Genomic DNA, 24310 nt, shown 5'->3' on the forward strand with positions numbered 1-24310 from the left:
TTGATTTTATTTTTTTTATTACGGCACATATGCGTAAGACTTAATTGCAGTTGCTAATGATGTCTATAAAGATATAAGTAGTGTTAAAAGTACTGTAATTAAAAGTATGCTTTTAATTTTCATAAATAGTTTTTGTATTTTTAAGTTTTACTTTTTACATAAATTCATGGCTATTAGCTTCATACCTTGGCTCGTGTAATCAATACGTTCTGCAAATTATTTATATAAAATTGAAGTAACAAGCATAGTTTCTAGGATTTGAGGTAAAATTTTATTTAATCTTACATAATAATATCAAATTCAGCATCTTATTATCGTACATATGTTATTTATACATATTTGCATGAAGCTTTGTCTCTATTTTTGTTAAGTTCTATATACATTGCTACTAGATAAAATTATTTGTTACTGACACATATAATATTTGTTTAAAATACTTTAACGTAGTAAAAAGAAGAAAGTTAACCCTTAAAGGGCATTTCTCTGATGGGAAATCTAACTATTTTCATAATTTCCCAGTCTTCTGTGATTTGAAAGTATTATATACTTCTCTATGAGACCACTCCTTTACAGAGATAACTAAGAGAGGGTTTTTCTTATAAATGGAAAATAAAAAAAATTATGCTTTACGTCTTTATTTTTAATTTTCAAATATTAAACCATAATTTCATGGGCAATTCTTGAGAGATTTGTTAATTATCCAGAGACCTTTTTTTATGGTTATGTATGTTTTGGGATGTTCTTTTGACTGAAATGAGTGGTGATCAAGTAAACCATTGTTTTTGACAAATAAGTTAAATTTTATCCTGGTAAATAATTGTAGGAATTTGCCATATTAAAATAGTCTTTATAAATTTCTGATCTTAATAAATATATGTCAGGACGTGCATACAATTAACTTTTTAAATGTATTATTTATTGTATGGAAGATTCTTAGGGGGAAGCAAAATTGATCACTTTATGTTTGTCCATTTAATTTTTGTATTAAAGGGTTACAATGGTAATTCACTGCTTCAGTGTTTGTTTTATTAAGTTGTAGGAATTGCAATTTAAAGGATTTATTTCCTTAAAGTTTTTGTTTAATTTGTTTTTGTTTATTTTTATTTATTTATTTTTTCTTTTTGTAATTGAATATTTGACATATATAATGCAAAATCAAAAAAATTATTATCCATACCATTAAAACTTTATTAAGTATGTCTTTGAGTAGTTTTTTTTATTTTATTTCAGAGCAAATAGGATTTAGTCAAAATAATTCTAGAACTTTGCTGCTAAAATTTTACACCTTTTGTCTGTTTCTGTTAGTTAAAATATAATGAAAACATTTAGTGATTTGTGAAATTTATTTCTATAGAATTTATCAATATTCAATGTTATTCATTCCTTTTATTTGTTGATCATGTAGTTATTTATCTATTATTTTGGTTATCAATTACTTAAAATTAACCTATATCTACAGTTTTAATCATACCAAGGCAATTCCATGATACAGAGGAAAGCATAAAAAATTTAGACATTTAATGTTAGGGATGTAAATCCCTCCATTAACAAATTACTTAGTTTTTTTATTAACTATTTTAGAGACAAAGTCAAAAATTCTAATTATAGTTATTATATATTTTGTAATAATAATAAAAAAGGGTTGTAAGAATTTTGATATACCTCGTATTTGTAACATCAGCAGCGTTGGTTGTTTAAACCAAATTTTTTTTTTTATATATATATAATAAACTTTTTAAGAATTTAATTTTTTATTATTTATATAAATAGCTTTAATTTTGAGAGATCCAAATAAAGAAATACTACATTTTCTCATAAAAATTTTCCTATTTTATGTTTAAATGCTGATTTGAATCAGTATTTCTTTAAATAAACATAAATATAAATTTTAACTGCTCAGATATAATTTTCTTGTAAAAGTAAACTGATTGGAACAAAATGTTTTTAAGAATGCTTGATATAAAATAAAGCGTCACTGATTCCATTTTCTAATTGCTTTTAAAATTAGTCAAATAATGTATTAATGTCTAATGTAGTTATTGAGCAAATTAAAAAGTTAGAGAGAAAGCTCCGTAATAAAGTTAAAGTTAGAGAAACTTTTTTTTCGCAAAAGGCAACTCTATGCTTGTTAAAATCAAGCAGAAATGCAATGCTTGTTAAAGTTTTACACTTTTTATATTAGATTTAGAAAAAAAAAATTCTGTTAATGTAAAAAAAAAAAAAGTATTGTATTGTATTTGTTATGATTTAATCACTCTTAACATATATTGATAAAATAACTCAAATGCTGAGTATTTATTTTGCATGTTAAGTAGTTGTATAGTAAGGTAAACGCACATTAAGTTTTTTTTTATTATTATTATTAGGTTTGCATATTTAATATAAAAAGTGAATATTTTTTAATTGTTTATTAAAAACATTGATTAATAGTTGAGAGGAATTGTTAAATACTATGAAATACTTTCGAATGGTTTAGTTAAATTCAGTTGAGGGCTTAAAATATTGTTGAGGGCTTTGTCATATTGTTTTAAATGAACCCACAGAAAAACAAAACTGTTTTTTCCCCCAACCCTAAACGTCAGTCACAAGAGCTTTTTCTCTATTTACCACTTTTGGTATGTCATTTCATGTGTGTTTTCATTGTGTCTTCTTAATTTTAAGTATTTTTTAAAATATATTTTTAAAAAAACTATCCCATGTTTGCTTAGTAGGAAAAGAATTTCAAAATATGTTTTACTCCATATCCTTTTCATATGTCAGTCGCATTTTATATTTTTATTCTAAATTAAATATTTATAATTTTTATCTATATTCAGAATAATATTAGGCTATTAAAAAGCTATATATGATGTTTGTTTTTTTAAATCTATCAAAATGTAATGTCAGGCATCATTGAGTTGTCCAATACTGCAAATGAAAATTGTGAATTATAAACACTGGAAATTATAATCCGTGTATTTTGGAGTTACAATTATAGTGAGGAGTGTGGTGAGATTAGTTTTAACTCACTTTTGATGAAAGAAAATCTCTAAATGTAATGTTCAATTATTTTTCCATTTGACCTTTAATTAAACAAAAAAAAATTTATTGTATCTCTAAATTTCATAAATTTCCTTTTTAAAAAATGATTAGTGGGTAAACAGTTTAAAAGCTTTTTCTATAATTTAAACTGTGAATTATGAGAAATAGACATTTAAAGGTGCATTTTTTAATGTAAAAAAGGTATTTATTCAAAATGTAATTTTAAAGTTTATAATCACTTAAAAATTAATTAATGTACCCCATGAAAAAGTGAAAGGTATAAAAAGTAAACCAGAATAAATAATTGTAATAGTAATCAGAATTAAGCCTTTAAACACAGATAATTTGACTACTGTGTAGTTATTATTTAAACAGTGAAATCATTTTTTTTTTCTTTTTTTCTTTAAATAGAATATGAATAAAAAGGCTGTGTTTTTAAGGGATAAGATTTAATATTTTCAATATCTATATAGGCGAAGTATGTCTGTTTAAATTTTTTAGTGAAAGATGTCTAGATAGGTAGTTGAAAGGATTAATCCAAAGTGTCTCTTCAACTTTTTATTTCTTTTTGAAATACACGTGCTTCTATTACCATCATTTAATTTTTAAAAATCTTTAAATTTCCAATTTTATACAAATTTTGCCTTTTAAAATTACGTTCCTTAAAACGATGAGAAAAATTGTATACCTTAGCAGGGGTCTGTTTCCCTTTACAAAATATATTTTCTTAAGAACAGACCCTTCACAAAATATTTTAACTTAAAAACGGACCCTTCACAAAATAGTTTATCTTTTAATCGAACCCTTCGCAAATTTGTTTATTTTCATTATTGTTTTGTTAATCGAATGAATTCTTCTCAAAGGTGGGGGCAAAGAAAGACAGATGTAAACGACCGACGCTTCCTCCTTTATTCGTCCGAAATGAATTTTCTGCGTTCAGCAGTAAAGGCTAAATACCAAATATTTGTATGTTGCATCTCTAATTTAATAGCAGCAATTGCTATTTATTTTTTAAAATTTTAATTTTTTTTATTATAATTTTACAGTGTTTAGCGTAATCTTGTATCTCTTTACGGTTTACAGTTCCTTGAAAAAGTTTTCTGCAATAACAGACCCTATTTGCACAAATTCATAAAAGCAGGACCCTGGTTGAAAGAATGTGACTTAACGTTTATTTTATATTCACAAATTACTAGTAATTTTTTCACAATTTTACAAAAACGAACCTTTCACAAAATGTCTGGACATACCCCTGCTTAGCGATTGAAAGAATTTTCGGCACTTATTAAACAAAAATTTTAAATAATTGTTAAAATCCTTGGATAAACGAATTTTATTGGGTGTGACCCTATCTCTCAGATTGCAGCAATCCTCAGTTTGGTTTTTGCTGGGAAAAAGCAGTTTTTCCAATGTATGGTAAGAACTAGGTTTTTATTTTTAAAAGATTTTTGCTAGTAAGAACCATGGGGAAAATGGAAATGCTCCGATGAAAACTATTAACCCATGTTTATTGACAAGTAGTGGTATGTTGTTTTAATGAAAGAAATACACATTATTTCTATATTATAGCTAAATTAAATTATGCACCAATAAGAGTTTTTTTTTTTATTTAAATTTTATTTCTAAAATAATTTCTGATGTTTTGCTTATAAGCCAAGAATCTAAAATTACTACTAACAAGACGAATTTTTTTATTTGTGCTAGCAAACTTTTATTCCACTTTCATGCTAGAATTTAAATTTATATATTTAGTTGTAACGGATATTCGTCGATTTGAGAGAGGTAAAATTCAGTTGTGGTAAAAAGAAGAAAAAAAAAACTAAGGAAAGTAGAGCTAACAAACCAATCTGATATTTCCTGTTCTATCATTGTATATACAACTTAGAATAAAGTATGCTAAACGGCAGGAAGCTGTGTTCGTTTTCCATTAAAGAAGCAGGGTGTAAGCGGAAAAGAAACTAATGACAGGCAAACCGGAATCTTCTGAGTCTGCGGCAAAATACATCTGCCCATATTTGTTTTTTGCCAACTGTAATAGTATTTGTCATAAAAGGGCAAGCTAAATTAGCAGGCAAAGATAAATAATAATATTTAAAAAAAAAAAAAAAAAACATTATATAATTGTGAAAGGGTTGTTTTTATCTTAAATTACCTACAATTCTCAGAAAGTGTTTTAGGAAGATCGTTACTGTTACTTTTTTTTTCTTTTTTAAATTTTTACGTAATTTGGAAGAATGCATTCTTTCTTATTACGGTGTTTTTATTTACTTTCCTTTTGTGTCTGTAAGGTGTTGTTTTGCAATCAAATTTCGGTTACTTTCCGTCTAACTCCAGCAATCAAATCTCAATTGGAGCTCTATGCTGAATGATAAAGGTTTCTCATCGACCTGCTGCAAACGCAGTTTATATCGATATTTATTATTTGTAGGGAATTGATCGTCAATCTAAATTTCGACCACTGACTGACTAGTAACAGCTCTCAAATTTTTTTCTGCTATCTGAGCCGGATGGTGTAGTAGTTTTAGATAGTTTCCCAACCTCTTGAAAAACGCAGAATTTTTTAGCGTTAAACGAAAGTTCGTATATTAATAATGTATAAAGGAAAAGGATACTGCCCATTTTACGCGTACGATGGAGTAAGTTTTCCGAAAATTCAATCAACCTTTTTTCGTATTCGCGCTCATTCAATTTTAAATTCCGTCTCAGTTTTTAATTCTTAAATTTTAATTATTTATTTATTTATTAGTAATAATCGTAAGTTATTGATAATAATTGCGTAAGTGTTTCTTTGATACGTTTATATATATTTATATATATATATTTTTTGATTAATCGAATTTTAAATCGAGATATTCGTTGTTCTAATATGTCATTTCTAATGGCAGCCTTTCGAACGGAGCTTTTTTTTTCTTTCTTTCTTTCAATTTTGATGCTACGAAAATGAAAAGTTAAATATAACATGCTTCTAATGTTCCAGAATGGTTAATTCGTTTTTACATAATTTTCACTGCACTAGATAAGATGAAGTTATTATTTTTTTTCTTCTATTCACATTTTTGATCTTTGGTAAAAGGTAGAAGGGATAAGTTGAATAGAAGAGAGAAAGTAAAGAACATTACAGTGTAAATGATACACTATCGCGAAGATAAAGATGAATTCGGTTGAATTGGTTCATTTAGATAAAATGTCTTGCATGTAATTTTTTTATACACTATCTTAAGTCAATAATGGTATGAAATTTAAAGTAATTCCATCGTTATAACCTTAACTCTTTTCAATTATTTTAAATTAGTTTGGGTTTTAAAGATATATACGTATATCCTATCCTATTTTAAAACAAAAGTTTATATCGATAAAGGAAAAACGATAAATAGGTTTGTTTTAAAGTATTTATAGTATGGATTTTTCAGGTTAACGAGATGGGTTACGGAATCACGTGTTTTTGTTGATTGTTTATTCCCGCTTGCTCGTCGAAAAAGTTAAATATGGTGGTAATAAATATGTATAAGACTTAATTTTGACAAATATATTTCAGGAATTTTTCTTAACTACTTGTAACAAATCTATGCTGTTTAGATTCGTCGGAGATTGATTTTTTTTTAAATTTAATTTTTTTTAATTTGCGGTCAAAAAATAGCTTGTAACCCGACATTTTATTTCTTATCATTCTATTTTTGCTTGATGCGATTTTTTAATTATTGCGTTTATTTTTCTTGTATAACTTTTTTTCTTCTGCTGAATGTATTAAAAAGTAATCTATCAGTTCTCTATTGGCTCTATCCTTATTAATGATCTATAAATTTTGCTTGTTCGTTAACGAAATAATTCCATGTCCCGGTAGATTTTTAATATCTAGTAAGTTATTGTTCACTAGTTTATTAATATTTTTGTTGTTTTTTAAGCAGTTTATATCTTTTATTTTAATTTAGTTATTATCGCTTTATTTTATTTTTTCCTACATGCTCTTAAATATCCCAAATGTAAAGTGTTAATTACTTCCGGGGATGGGGGCTGAAGACCATATCCAAATTTCTAATAAAACAGTGTCTTAAACGAAGTTTTAAAAAAGAGCAGTATTTTTATTCGCTGCTTATTTATTTATAAAATTCTATGATTGTGATGGTCTCGTAGCGTGTATTGTCCATCACTTCACCTGTACCTGCTTTGTCCCAATTCCGACCAGTGGGCAAGCGTCTACCTGGGTGATTGACCGAAAAAGCGGGTACTCTAACTAATACGAACTTTTTTCTACTTTTTATTTTCCTTTTATAATTAAATTTAACTCAACAATTAAACGTCTAAAAAATAAAAACGTCTTTCAAACATTTGTTAAATGTTCTATAAGCGATTAGCTTGATTCCCGCGACAACCACTTGTTTTATTAGTGATTTCGATGTTTTTATTTTTTCAAAGATAGATTGATTTTTTCCCCCGTCTTTTTTATTCATAGTAAAGATGAAAAAGGTATTAGTGACACTCCCAGATTTTTTTTTGTTTCCAAGTTGATTAAAAAAGTAAAATATAAAACAAATAAATGCTAAGAAGCATTGCAAATGCGTTAGGAAAGAGGTGACCTTAGTAACAACTAAACAACTGAATGTTGACGTCACTGCAGCGAAGGTGCGGGAAACTTTCGTCGCCAAGGAAGCTGAACTGAGTGCTTTGGCAACACAAGAGGGATTTGTGGAAGGGGTATTTGAGTCATTGCGTAGTTTTTTTCTTATCCTTGCTTGGTTGAAAAGAACTGTAATCATAATATAGGCTAATTTTAATGATACTTTTAACATTTCATTAGCGAATTCGATTTTTTTTTAAGGTTTCGATCGAAAGACTTTATTAAAGGTGATTACAAAATTTCGTCTCTTAGTTAACAAAAAAAAAAAAAGATGAATATCAACAAGTCTATTTTTTCGCTACTGTCTGTTTCATCAGGGATCTGTTTCATGTACAAATATAGGCTCAACCGAAGCAAGTATTGAAAGAATACTTAACTTCCTTTGTAATTTTTTTTTTAACTGAGCCAAGATAAAGTAATTTCTATCTAGATTTTTATTTGGTTTTTTGTTTGTGGATTAAAAAGTTTTAACTGTTTCATATAACTCCTAACTTATAAGCCTAATGGAAAATATAAGTGCTCTTAATTTAAAATTCGCTGCGAAAGATTACAACTAAAAAGGGTTTCTTGTAAATAATGTGATACTACTAGTTGTTGAAAAATCCAAAATAATAATTATAACTTCTCAGCAATCTGTTCGGTTGTTAAACTTAATACGATTAAACATATTGAAAATTGAGTTTAANATTGGTAGAATTCTTCTACATAAGTACAATACTATGTCTTTGGTGATAAAATACTATGTCTTTGATGATAATATACTGTCTTTGTGCTAGAACATTGTGTTCATTGGCAAGCAAGCGTAGCGAGCCATGGTTCACGGCGTGAACCACATAGGATTGTGTAGCAATTCTCGGGGGTTGGCGAGCGTTAGCGAGCAGGGGGCGGAGCCTCCTAGTACTTAAAAAAAAATACCATTTTTTTTCCTTCAAATGATTACCTAATTTAACCAGTTTCGTTTAATCAAAGATTCTCCTGGTTTTGATCTATTTCTGAAAATTCCCTAAAATTGAAAGAAAAAGAAATCGGGATAGATTTTTTACTCAGTTCATTGATTGTTTGCTTAAGCAGCTGAATAAGTAGTACTGCTAAATAATTAAGTTAGTCGAATTTTAAAAAAATCAGTTTGTAGCTTTTCTTGTAATTGTAAAATTTTCATTTTTCACCAATTTCATTTTTTATTTATTTAATTAATTAATTGAAAAATATTTTATAACTATCTAAAGTGTTTTAATATCTGTTATTAAAATTAATGAATTCCAAAATAAATATAAAATAGTAAAAATAATTCCTGTCAATTTTAGTTAATATTTGGAATGTAGTTTTTGTACTTTATTGTCTTTAAAATTCGAAAAATTCTTGTGTTTAAAACGTTTTAGATATTAAGCAATAGTTTAACACACCATTGACATTATTCCGCAAAATCTACATAATTATTATTCCTTTGCATGTCGGTAGCTATGTATTTTTTTTTTTCTAAAAGTGTAATATTTTTTTAATAAAAAAATTCGATGCGATATTATAAATAATGTGAATATTTTTAACTGAATTTTACTAATAATTATGGTATTTTCTTATATGTGTATATATTTCGCCCAGCTTTTTCATTTTGTTTATTTATTCATTTTTTTAAACCAATTTTCTTCTGCTGAATTACAGCCAGAAATTCCATAGATTCTTGCACCATAAACATCGGGTGTGTGGGTATTAGTTAAACTTTTTCCGAAGACTCAACTTAGATAATATATTTACACTCTAATTTTTTTTTCCATTCGTATCTCATAAAATATGAATAGATTCCGTAGATCTATTTCGGAACTGATTCTAAGTTTTGCGAATCGAGCGTTTGAACTAACCGATTCCACGCGCTATTCGTATTTAACTTGATTGATCAGTTGCGAAACTTTTGACCATTCATTTTGCCCAACTCTATCTTGTCCCTGAATTTCACCTGGGTCATGTAAACACAAATCACGTGTCTTTCTCTCTCTCCTCCTCCTCCCCATCTTCCCCCCTTTCTCTGATGTGTTGCCATTTATTATTTATTCAGGGGTGAAGGACGTCCTCTATTGCATCTTGTGAAAAACATATTATTTTCCATTTTTTCTGTCATCTCAACCACTTTGTACTGGATACAATTTCTAGAATAAAAATGAGATTAATTTCATCATCATAAATGTTTGCTGAAAACTACTTTCTTTCATGAACCTCCTGTACTGGGGGAAGAAAAAAAAATCTGTTCTAATGGAGCTTTTTTTAAAAAGTAAAAAAAATTGTAACTTATTTATTTTTTAAGTTAGATTAAACTTGTCTTTGTTTGTAATCATTGTAAACTCTTTTTTTTTTTTCCTCAAAACGCGCGCGTAAAAATTTTTGTTTTAAAAGGAGTTGCGAATCAACGAAAAGTTTCACATCTTAACCATTGACAGTGCGTGTAAAGTTTTGCTCACGATATTTTTTTTTATCATTATTATTATATATTTATTTATTTTAAATTTAGACTTTAGTTCTTGCTGCTTATTTTATTTCCCCCCAAAAAAATAGTTAGTAGATGTTTAAAATAATTTTTTTTTTTCTCTTCGATGTATTTTAAGATAAGGCGATAACAAAAAATCAAAAACGTCCTCTATCTTAAAATTGTTAGTGTTATCATTTTTGTGTTGTTTTTTGTAACCGTTTAATTAATTTAAGAAAATTTCTTGTGTCATCATTTCATTAAATAGGATAAATCTCAATTATCTTGTTTTCCCCGAAAAGCTGGTTATGGTTTTGCTGAACCTACTTTTACAAATCTGCATATTAAAAGAAAGAAAAAAATTCCGTCAATTTGAAATTATGTAAGAACCACATTACTAAAATTTATCTATAAAAAGTATGGTTACCCCTATTTAGTGTTATTTCATAACTTTATATGGATTTATTTTTTAAACCTCTTAATTTCTTAATCAAATTTTTTTTTTAGGAACTTAAATAAGATATTATTTAGTTACCTTGTCTCCCACCTCTCTCTTTCTCCCAAAAGCATAGCTTTAATCATATCTTAAGAATACGATATAAATAAATTAATTCTATAAGAATATCTCTGTGAGACAACTTTGAAATTATGCTATGTAACTTTTACCAAACATAAAATTCAATACCTGGGGTTTCCCTTTATCTTTATTTACTGCCATCTATATCCGAATGATTCTTCGAGTATTCAAAGAAGACGATAAACCATTTCGTAAGGGAAAGTCCATTGTAATGATATCGTTAAATCTTGCTTCCTGTTGGAAATTATCTATTTTTCTAGGCATTATTTTTATTCGAGAAAAAAAAAGAATTTCCTCGTATGTTTTTTTTTAAAAGGTTGTGTATTTTCTGCTATCTAATTACTGATAAGCTTTTTATTATGTTATATTGTTTTATGGAATAAATCTAAAGACATTCATAACTTTCAATTTTTTTATAGGACTAATATTTAATGGCGCAGCTGATAAAATAGCGACGTATTGTTCTAATGTATAACGAAATTGCTTTTTTATGTTTTGAAATGTTATTTAACATGTTTCAAAAAACAAATATATTACAATTTTAATGATGCTACTTTTAGTTAAGTGTTTTTAGAAAAATATTTAAATATTCCAGTATAAAATGTCATTTTATATTGGAAAGAGAGAAAAAACCGTCTTACTTCTATCTTAATTTCACAAAACATAACTGCTTTCGTTCATTTCCTCCTTATATAATTGAAGAATTTGAATTTTTTGAAGAATAATAAGTTATCTTTTAACAATTTNAAAATATTTAAATATTCCAGTATAAAATGTCATTTTATATTGGAAAGAGAGAAAAAACCGTCTTACTTCTATCTTAATTTCGCAAAACATAACTGCTTTCGTTCATTTCCTCCTTATATAATTGAAGAATTTGAATTTTTTGAAGAATATTAAGTTATCTTTTAACAATTTTCATAACTCTGACCTTAGTAAAACGTTTGGAAGCTGTTCTTGGCAGAATAAATTAATATTTTATGTTTGCACCTGGCCATGTTCTTACACCTTGTAATTTTATGCCATTTATCCTTTAACTTGTTCTTCAATTGTAAAGCAACAATGTTTTACGTATGTTTAGCAAATTTTTAAAATATATTTTATGCCCGGCAATTAAATAAACGTTTTATGCTTAAAGTAAGCCATAAACATGTTCCGAATTGCAATCAATCTTAACTTGTTTTCAAAATGAAATTTACCACTTACGATGTTTTTCAGTTATGATGTAACATTATTTTTTACACGTGTGTTTAAAAAATAAAGAATTTTTAAAATACATTTTCATTTATGTGTGAAAATATGTTACCTTAATATGCTTACAACCGGCCATAATATGTTCCTAATCCACTGTTAAGTGTTATCAAAATATGTACTACTTAACATAATCTATCGTTTAGCTCTTTTGTTATAATGTATCATTTTAAAGCAAACGGAAAAAAAATAATAAATAAATAAATGAAAGCAAAGGAATTAAAAACAGATTAGATTTTAAATACTTTATAAAGCGAGTCAGCTTATTTGGAATAAGTGATGGAAAATACAAATTAATACTTTTTACAGACAGATTAACTAAAGGCGCGAAGAGATTTTCCTTAATAGGTTTATAAAATGCAGCGGAAACTTCTCCGCTATTTAACTTTTATTTTTTATAATCACTAATCAATCAACAAGTGATTATAAATTTTGAAAATTGCGTTGCTCAGCTTTTTAAATGTACTTTAAAATGAAGACTGATGTTTATTCGTTTGTTTATTATTTTCCTTTTTCGCTTTACTGCAGTAACGATCTATAAAACGGTTCGCAACTTTTTTCGGCTATGTAACCCTTAATATTTTTCTTGTCTATAAAGCAGCAGTGTTTTGTTTTTTTTTCCTGCTTCTTTTGCGAAATGAAGCTTTTTTTCCAATTTAATATGAAACGTATAATTTCACCTTTCCCATATAAAAGTCATCAATAACCATTAAACAATGCACAATTTTAGTTTAAAAAATCGAAAATCTTATCTCTTGAATAATTGGTGGTGTAAAAATTGTTTTTAAAATCGAATTTTCATTTTATTTTCATTTGTCATTAACAATGCAACTTTTATTCGATTATTTATTTAATTTGTCTAAACTTTTCACATATGAAGCAATAATTCTAAGCAAATTTATCCAGTTGATTTAGATGTTCTGACATTCTCTTATAAAGAGGTGTCAGAAAGAAAAAAAAAGTAGACTCGTCATTAAAAAGAACGCAACGGCGTGTGTTATAGCCCGCGGTAAGTTACTTTTTACGTAACGAAGCCATACTAAGTCAATTGATAAAAAATAAAAAGCTAGAACCCGCCAAGCAAAGAAATAACCTCTACTATGTGGTTTCCCTTGGATTTCAACATTTCCTGGTAGTTTGCTCGTATACAAATACAAAACCCGTGTCAGTGCAAGATTTGCGCCGTTGTCTGTTGGAGGTGTGGGGAAAGGGGTAAGGGAAGTTCGCTATCTGGTTGTTAGGGATGGATAAACGTATTTTTCCGTTCTACTATGCTCTTTGGAATGATGGAGTATTAAAAAAATAATAATGATAAATGAATAAAAACGTATTGGTTTATATTTTTGTTAGAATTTGCGTCACATCTGATTATGAAGGGAATTTTAAGAAAAATTGTTATTGATTAGGACAGGACTAAATTCTGACTGAAAATCTTGTATTTTTGATGCCAATATTTTTTCGCTAATTATAAATTAAAACTATTTTCTGAACAGATTAAAAATAGCTATAAATGTTTGTCTTTTTGTATAATTTAGATTGAATTTTATTGTGAATTTACAGTAGCTTAATCAAATGCTTCATAAATCAAACTTATGAGTTTATTTTACTACGTTCTGTTGTTGTGTTTGATTTAAATTTTCAGTATTTATGACGTAGGAAAAGAGAATTGCTATCGAAAGCTTATTATGTTATGAAACGGTTAAAAGTCACATTATCAATGTTTATGAACTATTCGAAAATAAAGAGCTTACAAAGTTTTCTCTTCAAGTCTATGAAAGGAATAATAAAGAATTTTGCATAATCGTAGTCACTGCAACAAATTAAAATAAAAAGATTTTTGATATTTCTTTAATATATTTTTTTATTGTTCGAATGTAAAACTATATTTGTATTACAAATAGCACTTTATTAAGTTGTTCTGTACAGTTAATTGAGGCTAGGACATCTCTATAAGATAATATTACTTTCTTTTTTTCGGTGAAATAATTTACTTTCAAATGATATGAGGTGAAACAAACTTATTGTATGACAAATAATTTCAATGAAATATCACAAAATTCCGTTTTAAATATGATACTGATGTAGTCTTATGTAATTATTAAAAATTTTAAAAGCATAATTTGATGTTTCATGTTTTGACTTTAAAGTTTTATGTTTTTTTTTTCCCCTATAACCTAAATTTTGCAGTTAAAATCTTTCTCTCTCTTTTTGTTAATTTAGGTTAAACTAACTTGTTATACTCAATGTTGCTTAAACCAAGTTTGGCAATAGCATGATTTTAATTTTATAAACTTGTATTTTCCAAAAAAGAACTATATATATGTGAACAAAATAGCAAAAGTATTAATCGTGTAGTAGTTACTTCATTATTTTAATCTTTGCGAGATATTTTAAACTAGTTTTGATAAGACTTCTGCCAAGGTTTCAGCCAAAGTTTTATTGTTTAAAAAAAAAAAAAAATTCTCTTCCAACATGACAAGTGAAAAATCAGTTGATTCTTTCAAAAAAACAAATAATAATAGGTTGAAGAAAAGGGATGTCAAATTTTCTAAAATAAATAAAGAGTTAAATTTTCTTTTTGTTTCCTTCAACATTAAAGTTAAACTTATTCTAAATAAAGAAGAAAGTACATTAACTACACAAAATGCAACAGGTTTCTAAATCACAACATAACACAAATGAATTGTGCATCATAAATTGTTTTCTAAGACTTTAATGCATGAAAATAATAAAGCTAGTATTTTTGATATGTTAGGTAGTTGCATAATTTAACTGCTTCTCAACCAAAAGGAAAAAAAGAATCTAAACACTTTTTAACTCTAAAAACTGTAGACACGAAAAAGATTATGTAGTATTTTTAGTTTAATGAAATTAAACGAATATGGAAATAAACAAGGTGACTTTAAAAAAAAAAATTCTACCTATTTATTAAATCTGCTACTTCCTCTGGTTAGTCCGAAACAATATCCTGGAATTGTCAAGGAATTTTATTTTTACACTGAAAAGCGGGGAATAGTTATGGAAAGTGGCATTTTTTTACAAGAACCTAGAAAATTCCATCATCATTAGCAATAACCTCTCTTAGAATTGTCAGTTACAGTAGTAAGTTATTGCAGTGTTTCCCAGACGTATGACTTTTGTGTACCCTTTCTAAATTTTTTGTAACGCTGTGTACCACTAATTAAAATACGAATGTATTTTTTACTGTAAAAAATTACACCAAAGTTAAAAATCACTACTGGCTGTTGACACCATTAATTATTATAATTATTAAATGTTAACTCTGCAAAAAATAGCCAATAGAAAAATACGTAATCTTAAATTTTTATGGCTAGCTTTGTTTTGAAATAAAATTTTTTGAAAGGTTTTGCTCGTTGCAAGAGCGTACCCCTAGGGGTACGTGTACCACACTTTGGGAAACACTGAGTTATTGAGATTCGAGTTAAATGATTCGAGTATCTATTACAATTATTTTTTTCTAAAAATTCCACATTTTAGCAAAACTTTTCCATGTTTCCATTCTATAATATTTTTTGCTCACATATTCCCATAATAATAATCAATACAAATTAAAATTCATAGTTTTCTAATGAAAATTCGCATGTTATATAATGAAATATGGCCTGTATTTACATTGAAATTAAGTGGGAACCCTGTTACTGCTATTTGTGTAACTTTCTCCAAAGAAGAAATTAAGAAACTTCAGTCACTAATAACCAATAAGGTATTGCTAGTCCGTACACATTTTCACCTGTGCTTTTACATGTCTGTTTTAGGTTTCTTTATAAAGGGAATTTAAATTTTAAAAAAATTTTCAATACAAAATATGTGTAATATCTCAATTACAATAAACTATTTGTGACAAAAACGCAAACCAAAGCATGAAACCGAAAATCAAAAAAGAGAGAAAGAAACAGCATATCATCAATTGTAGGTCTGGGGGACTACTAATACTTGTTTTAAAGTGGTCCAACGAAAATTTAATTCGGAGCATTCCACTTTATTTTTGATACAACAATGTGGCAGGTGTGTGTTTGACTTTGTTGAGAAGAAGCAACGTGCATATGATTTACATTTACATAAGTAAATTTTTTTTAAAAATATTAATATTATTTATTCATGCACTCATATCTTTATGTATCAAATACGTTTTGTATTACAGCCATTACAAATTAGGAGTTTTCATCTCAGGCTTCCTGTATAAAACCCTTTACATGTTGTACTACCAGGGGTCTGTCCAGGCCGAATTTACTACCGTTTAGCGGTACCTTCACAAATTCAACTTTGGAAAAATGGTAGTTTCACAAATTCAATTTTAGGAAAAACGGTAGTTCCACAAAATTCTTTTTCTTAAAATTTTATTTTTGTATCCCTTAAGAAACGTTAAATCCATATTTTTGTGTTGATTTTTTAATATAATTTTTAACTTTTCACAAATTATGTCTAAATTTTCACAAATTAGGTACCTCTCAGAAAAACTTAGACAGACCCCTGACTACATTTAAACAAAAATGTTAACCATTTGTCCGTTATTTCACCTATTTGTCCATCTTATTGTCCAATTTTTTTTTTTTTTTTTTTTTTTTTTTTTTTTTTNTTGTAAAATTTTTTTTTTTTTTTTTTTGCTTATTTATTGTAAAATGAATGTTATTTAAATAATGGTAAGTTTTTTTTTCAGACTCTTTTAGTTTAACATAACTGCAATGAAGCATTCAAGAGATTAAGAAAGAAGAACGAGCGTTAATATTATTAGTAAGTAATTTTAATTATACCTATTGTTTGGGCTTTTGTTTCTTACGTTAGATAACTTTTATTTTTGAAAAAATCTTTTTACTGAAGAATATTAGATATTTAGTTTCTAATCAGAATTGCATGTTATTGCTAAATAAAATATACTGTTTAAATAATAGTAGAATTAATAATATGAAATAATCCCAAGAAACTGAAATTGAATTATACTTGATTCAAAGCATTGTTGGCTTCAAAAAATATGAAAATGGTAATGAAAATCAGATTATTTCAAGCACTCAAAAATAAGCATCCATTAGAGTATTTAAAAAGTTTTTAAGATTTGACAGACATGTATCAATATAATAGACATGTAATACAATAATATTTGATAGTTTTTTTTTTTTTTCTGTATGTGGCACTTTTTTTTTACCTCTCCTAGTTTATGTCAAAATTTTTACTTTGTGTGTGTACTAAATGAGCTGTGCCCCGCGTATAAACAAACAATTCCGTTCCAAAAAAAAAACTTTTCAGGTTTATTGCTTAACGTTGGTAAAGTTTGGAGTGGTTATTCTTGCTCATGGGAAATAAAATCAATTTAACTTGATTATTTTTATCCTTTTATCAAACGTTAATATTTCTTGTTTCTAAATTGAGCTACTGATGTATTATTTTTAAATATTAAAGAATAATACATAAGTAACAAGTGAAGTCCTGTTTTTATTTCTGAAGGCAGAAATTTCCTAGAAATACTTATTTGCTTTTTATTAAAAATCCTAAATTTATTCTTATACCCTTGTTAATATTTATTATATTAACAATTCCCCCCCCCCCATTTTTAGAATCCTAAAAAATTTTATAAAATAGTGGCTTGCAATAACAGAACTAAGTATAACTGAAAAAGATAGGTCATATTTTTTTATTATAAGTTTTTTTTAAAGTAAATTTATAAGCTAAAAATAATGTTATGTTTCTTATTGTTTTGTTTAATATTGCTTATTGTACTTGTAGTGTCATGTCCCTCAATCGTACTGCTACCTATGAGACCTGAAGTGTTTCTGTGTCTAAAGATTCTCCACTCACTTTCCCACAACACAACATAAATGTGTTATGTTCACTACTTTTGTACGAGCAATCGAAGCAAAATGGCCAGACTGTTTTGTCAAGAGGAAACTTCTGAGGTTTGAACTTCTTTCTTGGTTTGTTGCTCTCATCACTGCTAAAAATCCAAGCTTTTTTCATGTGCTATAATACTTACCCAGTTATTTTGTGTTCTTATTATAAGCTTCAATTAGCATTAACAAATCGATTAACTATCACCAGAGCTCATTCTAGGCTGAAAAAAGGGCATGGTGCAAAAGTTTAAAAAAAGGGCATTATTATTCTAAAAAAGCAATAATTTCTTCCTATGGGCTTTACCCGTTCTATTAAAAAACATTGTCAATTGGTAAAAAAAGTTTTTTTTACTTTACTGAAAGTAGCAAAGCAATCATATTAATTACTAATTTTTATTAGTAAATTAACATATATATCGAGTTAATGAGCTAATTTGCTTAGTAAAAATGTATGCATATATTAATAAAATAATAAATGTATGTTTTTAAGTGTCTGTAATTACGATTTAATAATTAAAATGATTAATAACAATGATTTAATGATAGTGGAAATAACTGCAAACTTTCAAAGACAAGTGCAACAAGGGAGTGTGATGGCTATTTTTCCTTTCCCATATAAATCTATGTATCGACACCAATGACAAACTAAATAAAAAGAGTTAAAAATAACAAAAGTTTAAGAAATCCATTGTAGAATTAGGGGGAAAAATAAAGAAGGGTTGAAGAAAGAAAGGGCAAAAAGGGTATGGAGTCTATCACATCTGGGCACTAATTTACTTCAGGGGCAACAGGGTGGATTCTTTTGACTAAAAGGGCAGCAGGGTGCTGCGCCCTGTTTACCCTGCCTAGAATGAGCTCTGACTATCACTCTATTTACAGATTATATACTGATTAAATGCTTGATACATTTTTGACCAAATGTTTGCAATTTTTTTTCTTCCCCCCCCCTTCACTATTAAGAGTTTTGTTATGTACCTGATATCTAAAATCAATCAAATATCGTTATCAAAATAAAATGAAAATAAAAAAAATTTGTTGTCATTTTTTTCTATTTAGAAACAACAAAAACAATCGACCTTTCATTTAAATGATGTATTAATTAGAAAAAAATTACTGCGTCAAAATCCTGCCACAAACAGGAAACCATGTGATATAACGTAAACAATTTCTCCTGCTTGAAGTACTGCATCCTTTTGTAGCTAACCATATGCTACAAAATTTTAAAATCATCAAACGCACTTTCCAATCCATCATTGAAACTTTTGTTTTCCTGTAAAAAAAATGAACAAGCCTAAAATCAGATAGTTAAGACCTCTAAATCTAGCAACTAGTTCTAAAAAAACTTACAAATTTTTATTGTCAGAAACCTAAGTTTAGATTATGGAACCTCTTTTTTAAATCAAAAACTTGTTATCTGTCTTAGTTAAAATAAATATTATTCTGCTATTATTATTATTATTTTTTTTAATTAGTCTCAAAATATATTTTTTTCTTTATCTGCTTTGTTATTTTATGTGTGTTGGAGTTATAGACATGTAACTTACCAACTACTACTAATTTTAAAAAATTTTCTTTCAATTAATTTGGAATAGATGGTGTCTTATGTGAAATTTTCTTACAGGTGCCTTGTGGTCTGATATGCGACATTTAAGGTGTGGACAATGCTTCTGCACTTTCCCTCGTGGTTGATAAATACTCTCATCAACCCCCAAAACAGCACAACAACTACAACTACCAAACAAGATAAGAGGTATATAAATTTATCACCACGGCGCCAAACACAGCAAAATCAAATTCCTCCAACAGCGAGGGAGACTACCAACTTGTACAACATGAAGTATTATATTCACCTACCAACCAGTATGAAGTGCTGGAATTCCTTGGCAGGGGCACCTTTGGTCAGGTAAATAAATATCCCTCTTTCTATTTAGAATCTTTTTTAGAAATAAGGAATGTACACATGCTGTTCCGTAATGAGTCATTATTATATATTTTTGGAATCTTTGTCAAAAAGCATGTATACATTGTGTTCCAAACTAATCATTGAGCAAGCAGGGGGATGGGGGATACTACTACCGAAATCTGTCTTAAGAACTGGTGAGACAGTTGGTATTGAAAATTCCTAAACCACTTTTTGACTGGTTAAGCCTGGAGGTTTTCTAATATTTTATTATCTCTTACCTGATTTCTTTATTATCTCTTACCTGAATATAAAATTACACCTGAGCAGATTGATCTAAGGCAATCAAATAGATTTAATATCTACCTTACTGTCTTCCTCAGTAGTGATTTATTTGATTCTAAGATAGTTTTTTTTCTTCTTTTTTTATATCTTTAATGTTAATGTTGGGTCTTTAAGATATGCTTTTGTTTCACTTAATTTTTGACATGGATTTTGTAATCATATTCTAAAGATAGTCATATTATATATGGAACATACTGTATTTATTATAAAATAATAATTTTTTCGATTTTAAAACCAGTTTAATCTATGTTGAAAAATTTTACTGTACACACACAAAAAAACAAAAAAATCTCTTGCATTTAAATTAAGGTAAATGTTGTTGCATAACTCTTACCTCTGAAAATGTATTTATTATTAAATAAACGAATAAGTAATTTTGAGCTAAGTAATAAATTTTTAAAAAAAGGAAAGTTCATAGTAAAAAGCTCTAATAAATTTGAAACTTTATTTGATACAAAATTGCAGTTAGCGATTTTTAAAAATTCACTTTTTATGAGAGAGAACATGTTAAACAATTTTGACAAAATTAACTTAATGTTTTTAGCAGTAAATGAAAAAACACCTAATTAAATTCCTAAAACATGCATGTTATAAAAAAAAACTTATTCATTTGCAGGAATAACTAGCTTCTTCCAACACAAGTGGAAGAAACCCTTTTTCAAAAGAAAATTTCAAATATTAGAACAGTTTTTAAACAGTATATAATTGAAATCTGATTTTAATAATTTTAATTTTCCAGCTATTTAATGCATCAATCTTTAATTAATTGAAAACTAAAAAGCAACTATTGAGGAAATTTAATGAATTTCTTAAGCATATTTTATGCTTTATGAGTTTTCAAATTTTTGCATAATGTATATTAAAATCTACTTTATGATTACATCAAGAACTGTTAAAATAACATAATCAAATTTTAATAACAACTGAATTAACAAATTTCTGTTCTAGACATGCACTTTACTAAAAGATAAGAAGAAAAATATTTAATTCACAATTACAAATAGCTTAACTTCCTGATACTGTATTAAATTTAATTTGTTTAAATATGAGGAATTTTTAACAAAACTTATTGTTAAGCAACTGTATTGGTCATTTTCCATTTCATCCAGTTTCTCCTAACATCCCAGGAGGAGCAGATTTTCTTTTACAGCAAAAATCCAACCTAGTTTATTAGTTATGTTTAGAATTTGTTCTTAAAAATTTTGGTGGAATTGATACTAGGTGGCAAGTAAAATTTGAGTGTCAAAGCAACATTAATCTCAAAAATTTTTTTTTATTATTTTATGCAATACAATTTATGACTCTTAATTCTTTGATAAACAAAGATTTTAAAAAACCTTATATTTTTTTATTGTTTATAATATTTACATTTATTTCAGGTGGTTAAGTGCTGGAAGAAAGGGACCAATGAGATTGTTGCCATCAAGATATTAAAAAATCATCCTTCGTATGCACGGCAAGGTCAAATTGAAGTCAGCATTCTTCACAGATTAAGTCAAGAAAATGCTGACGAGGTATAACAATTTTAAGTGTTCACTTTATTGGAGCTGAACTTCTAATTTTAAAATCCAAATACCATCTTTCGTGCTTTATTTATTTATTTTTAATTGAACATGAACATTTGAGATTGATATTATAAAATGAAATTGGAAAATAATTTACAAATCATTACCTTAAAAAGCATAGTTTTCCCTAAAGGCGTTTTTACAAAGGTTTTTTGCTCTTTTCTCCTTATTTGACCAACAGAATTTTTTTTTATTTTCTATGTTAATCAAAATGCTGTATATGCTAGTATGAAAGCTTAGTGCTGAAATGGTTAAAGAGAATTTATTTGAAAATTTTAATATTATTTATTAAAAATGTTATACTTTATATTGATGATTGTAACTGATATTTTTATTATTAAAACGAATAAGTTTAAATTAGCAGCTTCTTTAATAAATCAAATAGTTATGCTAATGAGAATAAAGTCCACCTTTTGCTGCAATTATATTTTTTATTTGTTTATTTTTGTGATGCCCTGTAAATTTAGCAGATATGTTTAAAAAAAATATGCATCAAGGATTGCTCCAATTTAAAATTATGGGAATAGGTTTCAGAAATCAACCGAAAGACTAAAATAAACTTTTATATATATACAGTGGAACCTGTCTAAATTGACCACCNCTATGGGGCATCCTGCTAGGTATAAATATATTGAACATTTCGATTTTATCCAAATCTCCCAATCTATCAGTAAGCTTTTTTTTAATGGAATGTAGTAAAATCCTTTAGCAAAAATGCGAAAATGCTTTGTTGAATTTTAGCATTTTTGAGGGGTCTTCGCATTTTGCGAAAAAAGCTACCGTAGCGGAAACCCTGTCTTAAACTGGGTAAAACTGTCCTAAACTGGTAAAACTGTCCTAAACTGGGTAAAACTGTCTTAAAGTGTCCAAAACCTTGAACTTTGGTAAAAGGTAAAAATTTTATAGGTGTAACTATTGTACACATAATAATTGCGTGTATCAATAAATATTTGATATTTTTTATACAATTTACTATAACTTATTAAAAGAAAATAGTATAATAGGAAAATGTTTATAATTTTTGAAGCTCCACAATTCATTGAACAACAAAAGTGAATACCTAATCCTTTAAATATAAATATGCTTTTAATACTGATAAATAATATTTTTGCATAAGGATAAATATGGCAATATTAAAAATAAAAAAAATTCTTAAAAAAAATACTAAATTTGTTCACCTTTTATTTTTCACTATATTTTTTTTAAATTTTTTTATAAAATCTGCATTACAGGATGATAAAAAAGACATCTATTTTTAAAAAAAAAAAATTTCTATTTATATACTAGTTTAAATTGAAAATACAAAATAACTAAAAAATGTATTAACAGTTTTGAAGGACATAACATCAGATTTAGTTACTGACACTGGTGATGTATCACCACTATGCTAAAAGAATTGAACATGAATGAAATGAAAGTATTCTTGAATAGTACAATAAATAAATAAACCTGTTTATGACAAACCAAGCACTTAGTCCCTAATATTTTAACCTGTATGGCAAGGCCAAACTTCAGTTATGTACTATTGAATGAGAAGAACCAATTGAACTTGATTACTGATTAATCTTCCTTTGTTTAAATTGAAGAGTCAAACAATATTAATAAAACATTATACTTTTAAAAACAAATATTCTCTAGTATATTTAATTATCAATATGTTATTGGTTGTATGTTTAGTTTACCTCTTAAATATTGTTCAGATAAAATTGTGAAATAATTTGAGTAAAAGGGTTTTGGACAGTTTAAGACAGTTTTGGACAAATGGTTTTGGAGAGGATGGTTTAAACCGTGGATTAATCCATTCTGTCTTAAACCTTGCCAACCCTGATTAACTAAAACTTATAATTAACATTTGCATTAATAAAATAAGTTCTTGGTTCTTCAGTCCAAAAAGCTTAAATATATACTGCTCTGCAGACAACATGACTGGTGTAAGAAATAAGTATTTCGATTGACATAAGTTACCTTGCTCACATTGTTTATAAAAAAAATTGCACCTTTATTCTTACCAATTCTTTATATTGCTTTAAAGATAAAAGCAAAATTAAATAAAATTTTACTAACAGTATGCAGGTTATTAAAACAGGAAAAATAATAAATAAGCCAGATATTAATGAAATATAAAGGTAATTGAGACGACTGGTATTTTGATTTAGTTTATATTCATTATTATTTCATTTGCCAATATATTTTATTTCTAATTGATTAATTGCTAAAAATTTAATTTATCCCAAAAGTTTCCTTATCCATTTGAATAAATAATCATTTTTAAATAACACATAAATGAAACCATTTATCAGCATATTAAATATTATAAGTTGGAAATTTCTTTGATTTGAGACGAGATCCTGTGTACTATCAACCTTGTATTTTATTAATAATATTTCTATTTAAATGAATACACTTTAAGGATGAAAGTTAATTTAAATTCAGGAAAGGAAAATATGTGATCAAAGAGAAGTTCTTCCTGCCACAAAAATAAATTTATTTGTAAAAAATGTAGTCTAATCTCTTTTTTATCTTGTTCATTTATCTTATTTTTCAGCAACTGGGTCTCATTCATGCAGATTTAAAACCTGAAAACATAATGTTAGTTGAACCTGGCCGTAATCCTTTTCGTGTCAAAGTCATAGATTTTGGATCCGCCAGTCACGTTTCGAAAGCTGTTTGTTCTACTTATTTGCAGTCCCGTTATTACAGGCATGACTATTATTTATTATTATTATATGTTAATCTGT

The 24310-nt window shown here is 27.1% G+C and overlaps 1 protein-coding gene across 1 annotated transcript in view; it reads left to right on the forward strand.

Moving 5' to 3' along the window:
- LOC107456488 (homeodomain-interacting protein kinase 2) overlaps positions 1-24310 on the forward strand; it is a 56161-nt gene that overhangs the window by 598 nt on the left and 31253 nt on the right. The window contains exons 2-6 of the mRNA XM_071184420.1: positions 16598-16671; positions 17659-17828; positions 19384-19665; positions 21387-21591; positions 24011-24272. Of these exons, the coding sequence (XP_071040521.1) occupies positions 24160-24272 (113 nt within the window). The 5' untranslated portion in view covers positions 16598-16671; positions 17659-17828; positions 19384-19665; positions 21387-21591; positions 24011-24159. The remainder of the gene's footprint in view (positions 1-16597; positions 16672-17658; positions 17829-19383; positions 19666-21386; positions 21592-24010; positions 24273-24310) is intronic.

This window comes from Parasteatoda tepidariorum, chromosome 8 (assembly GCF_043381705.1).
Source record: "Parasteatoda tepidariorum isolate YZ-2023 chromosome 8, CAS_Ptep_4.0, whole genome shotgun sequence".
Taxonomy (NCBI): Eukaryota; Metazoa; Arthropoda; class Arachnida; order Araneae; family Theridiidae; genus Parasteatoda; species Parasteatoda tepidariorum.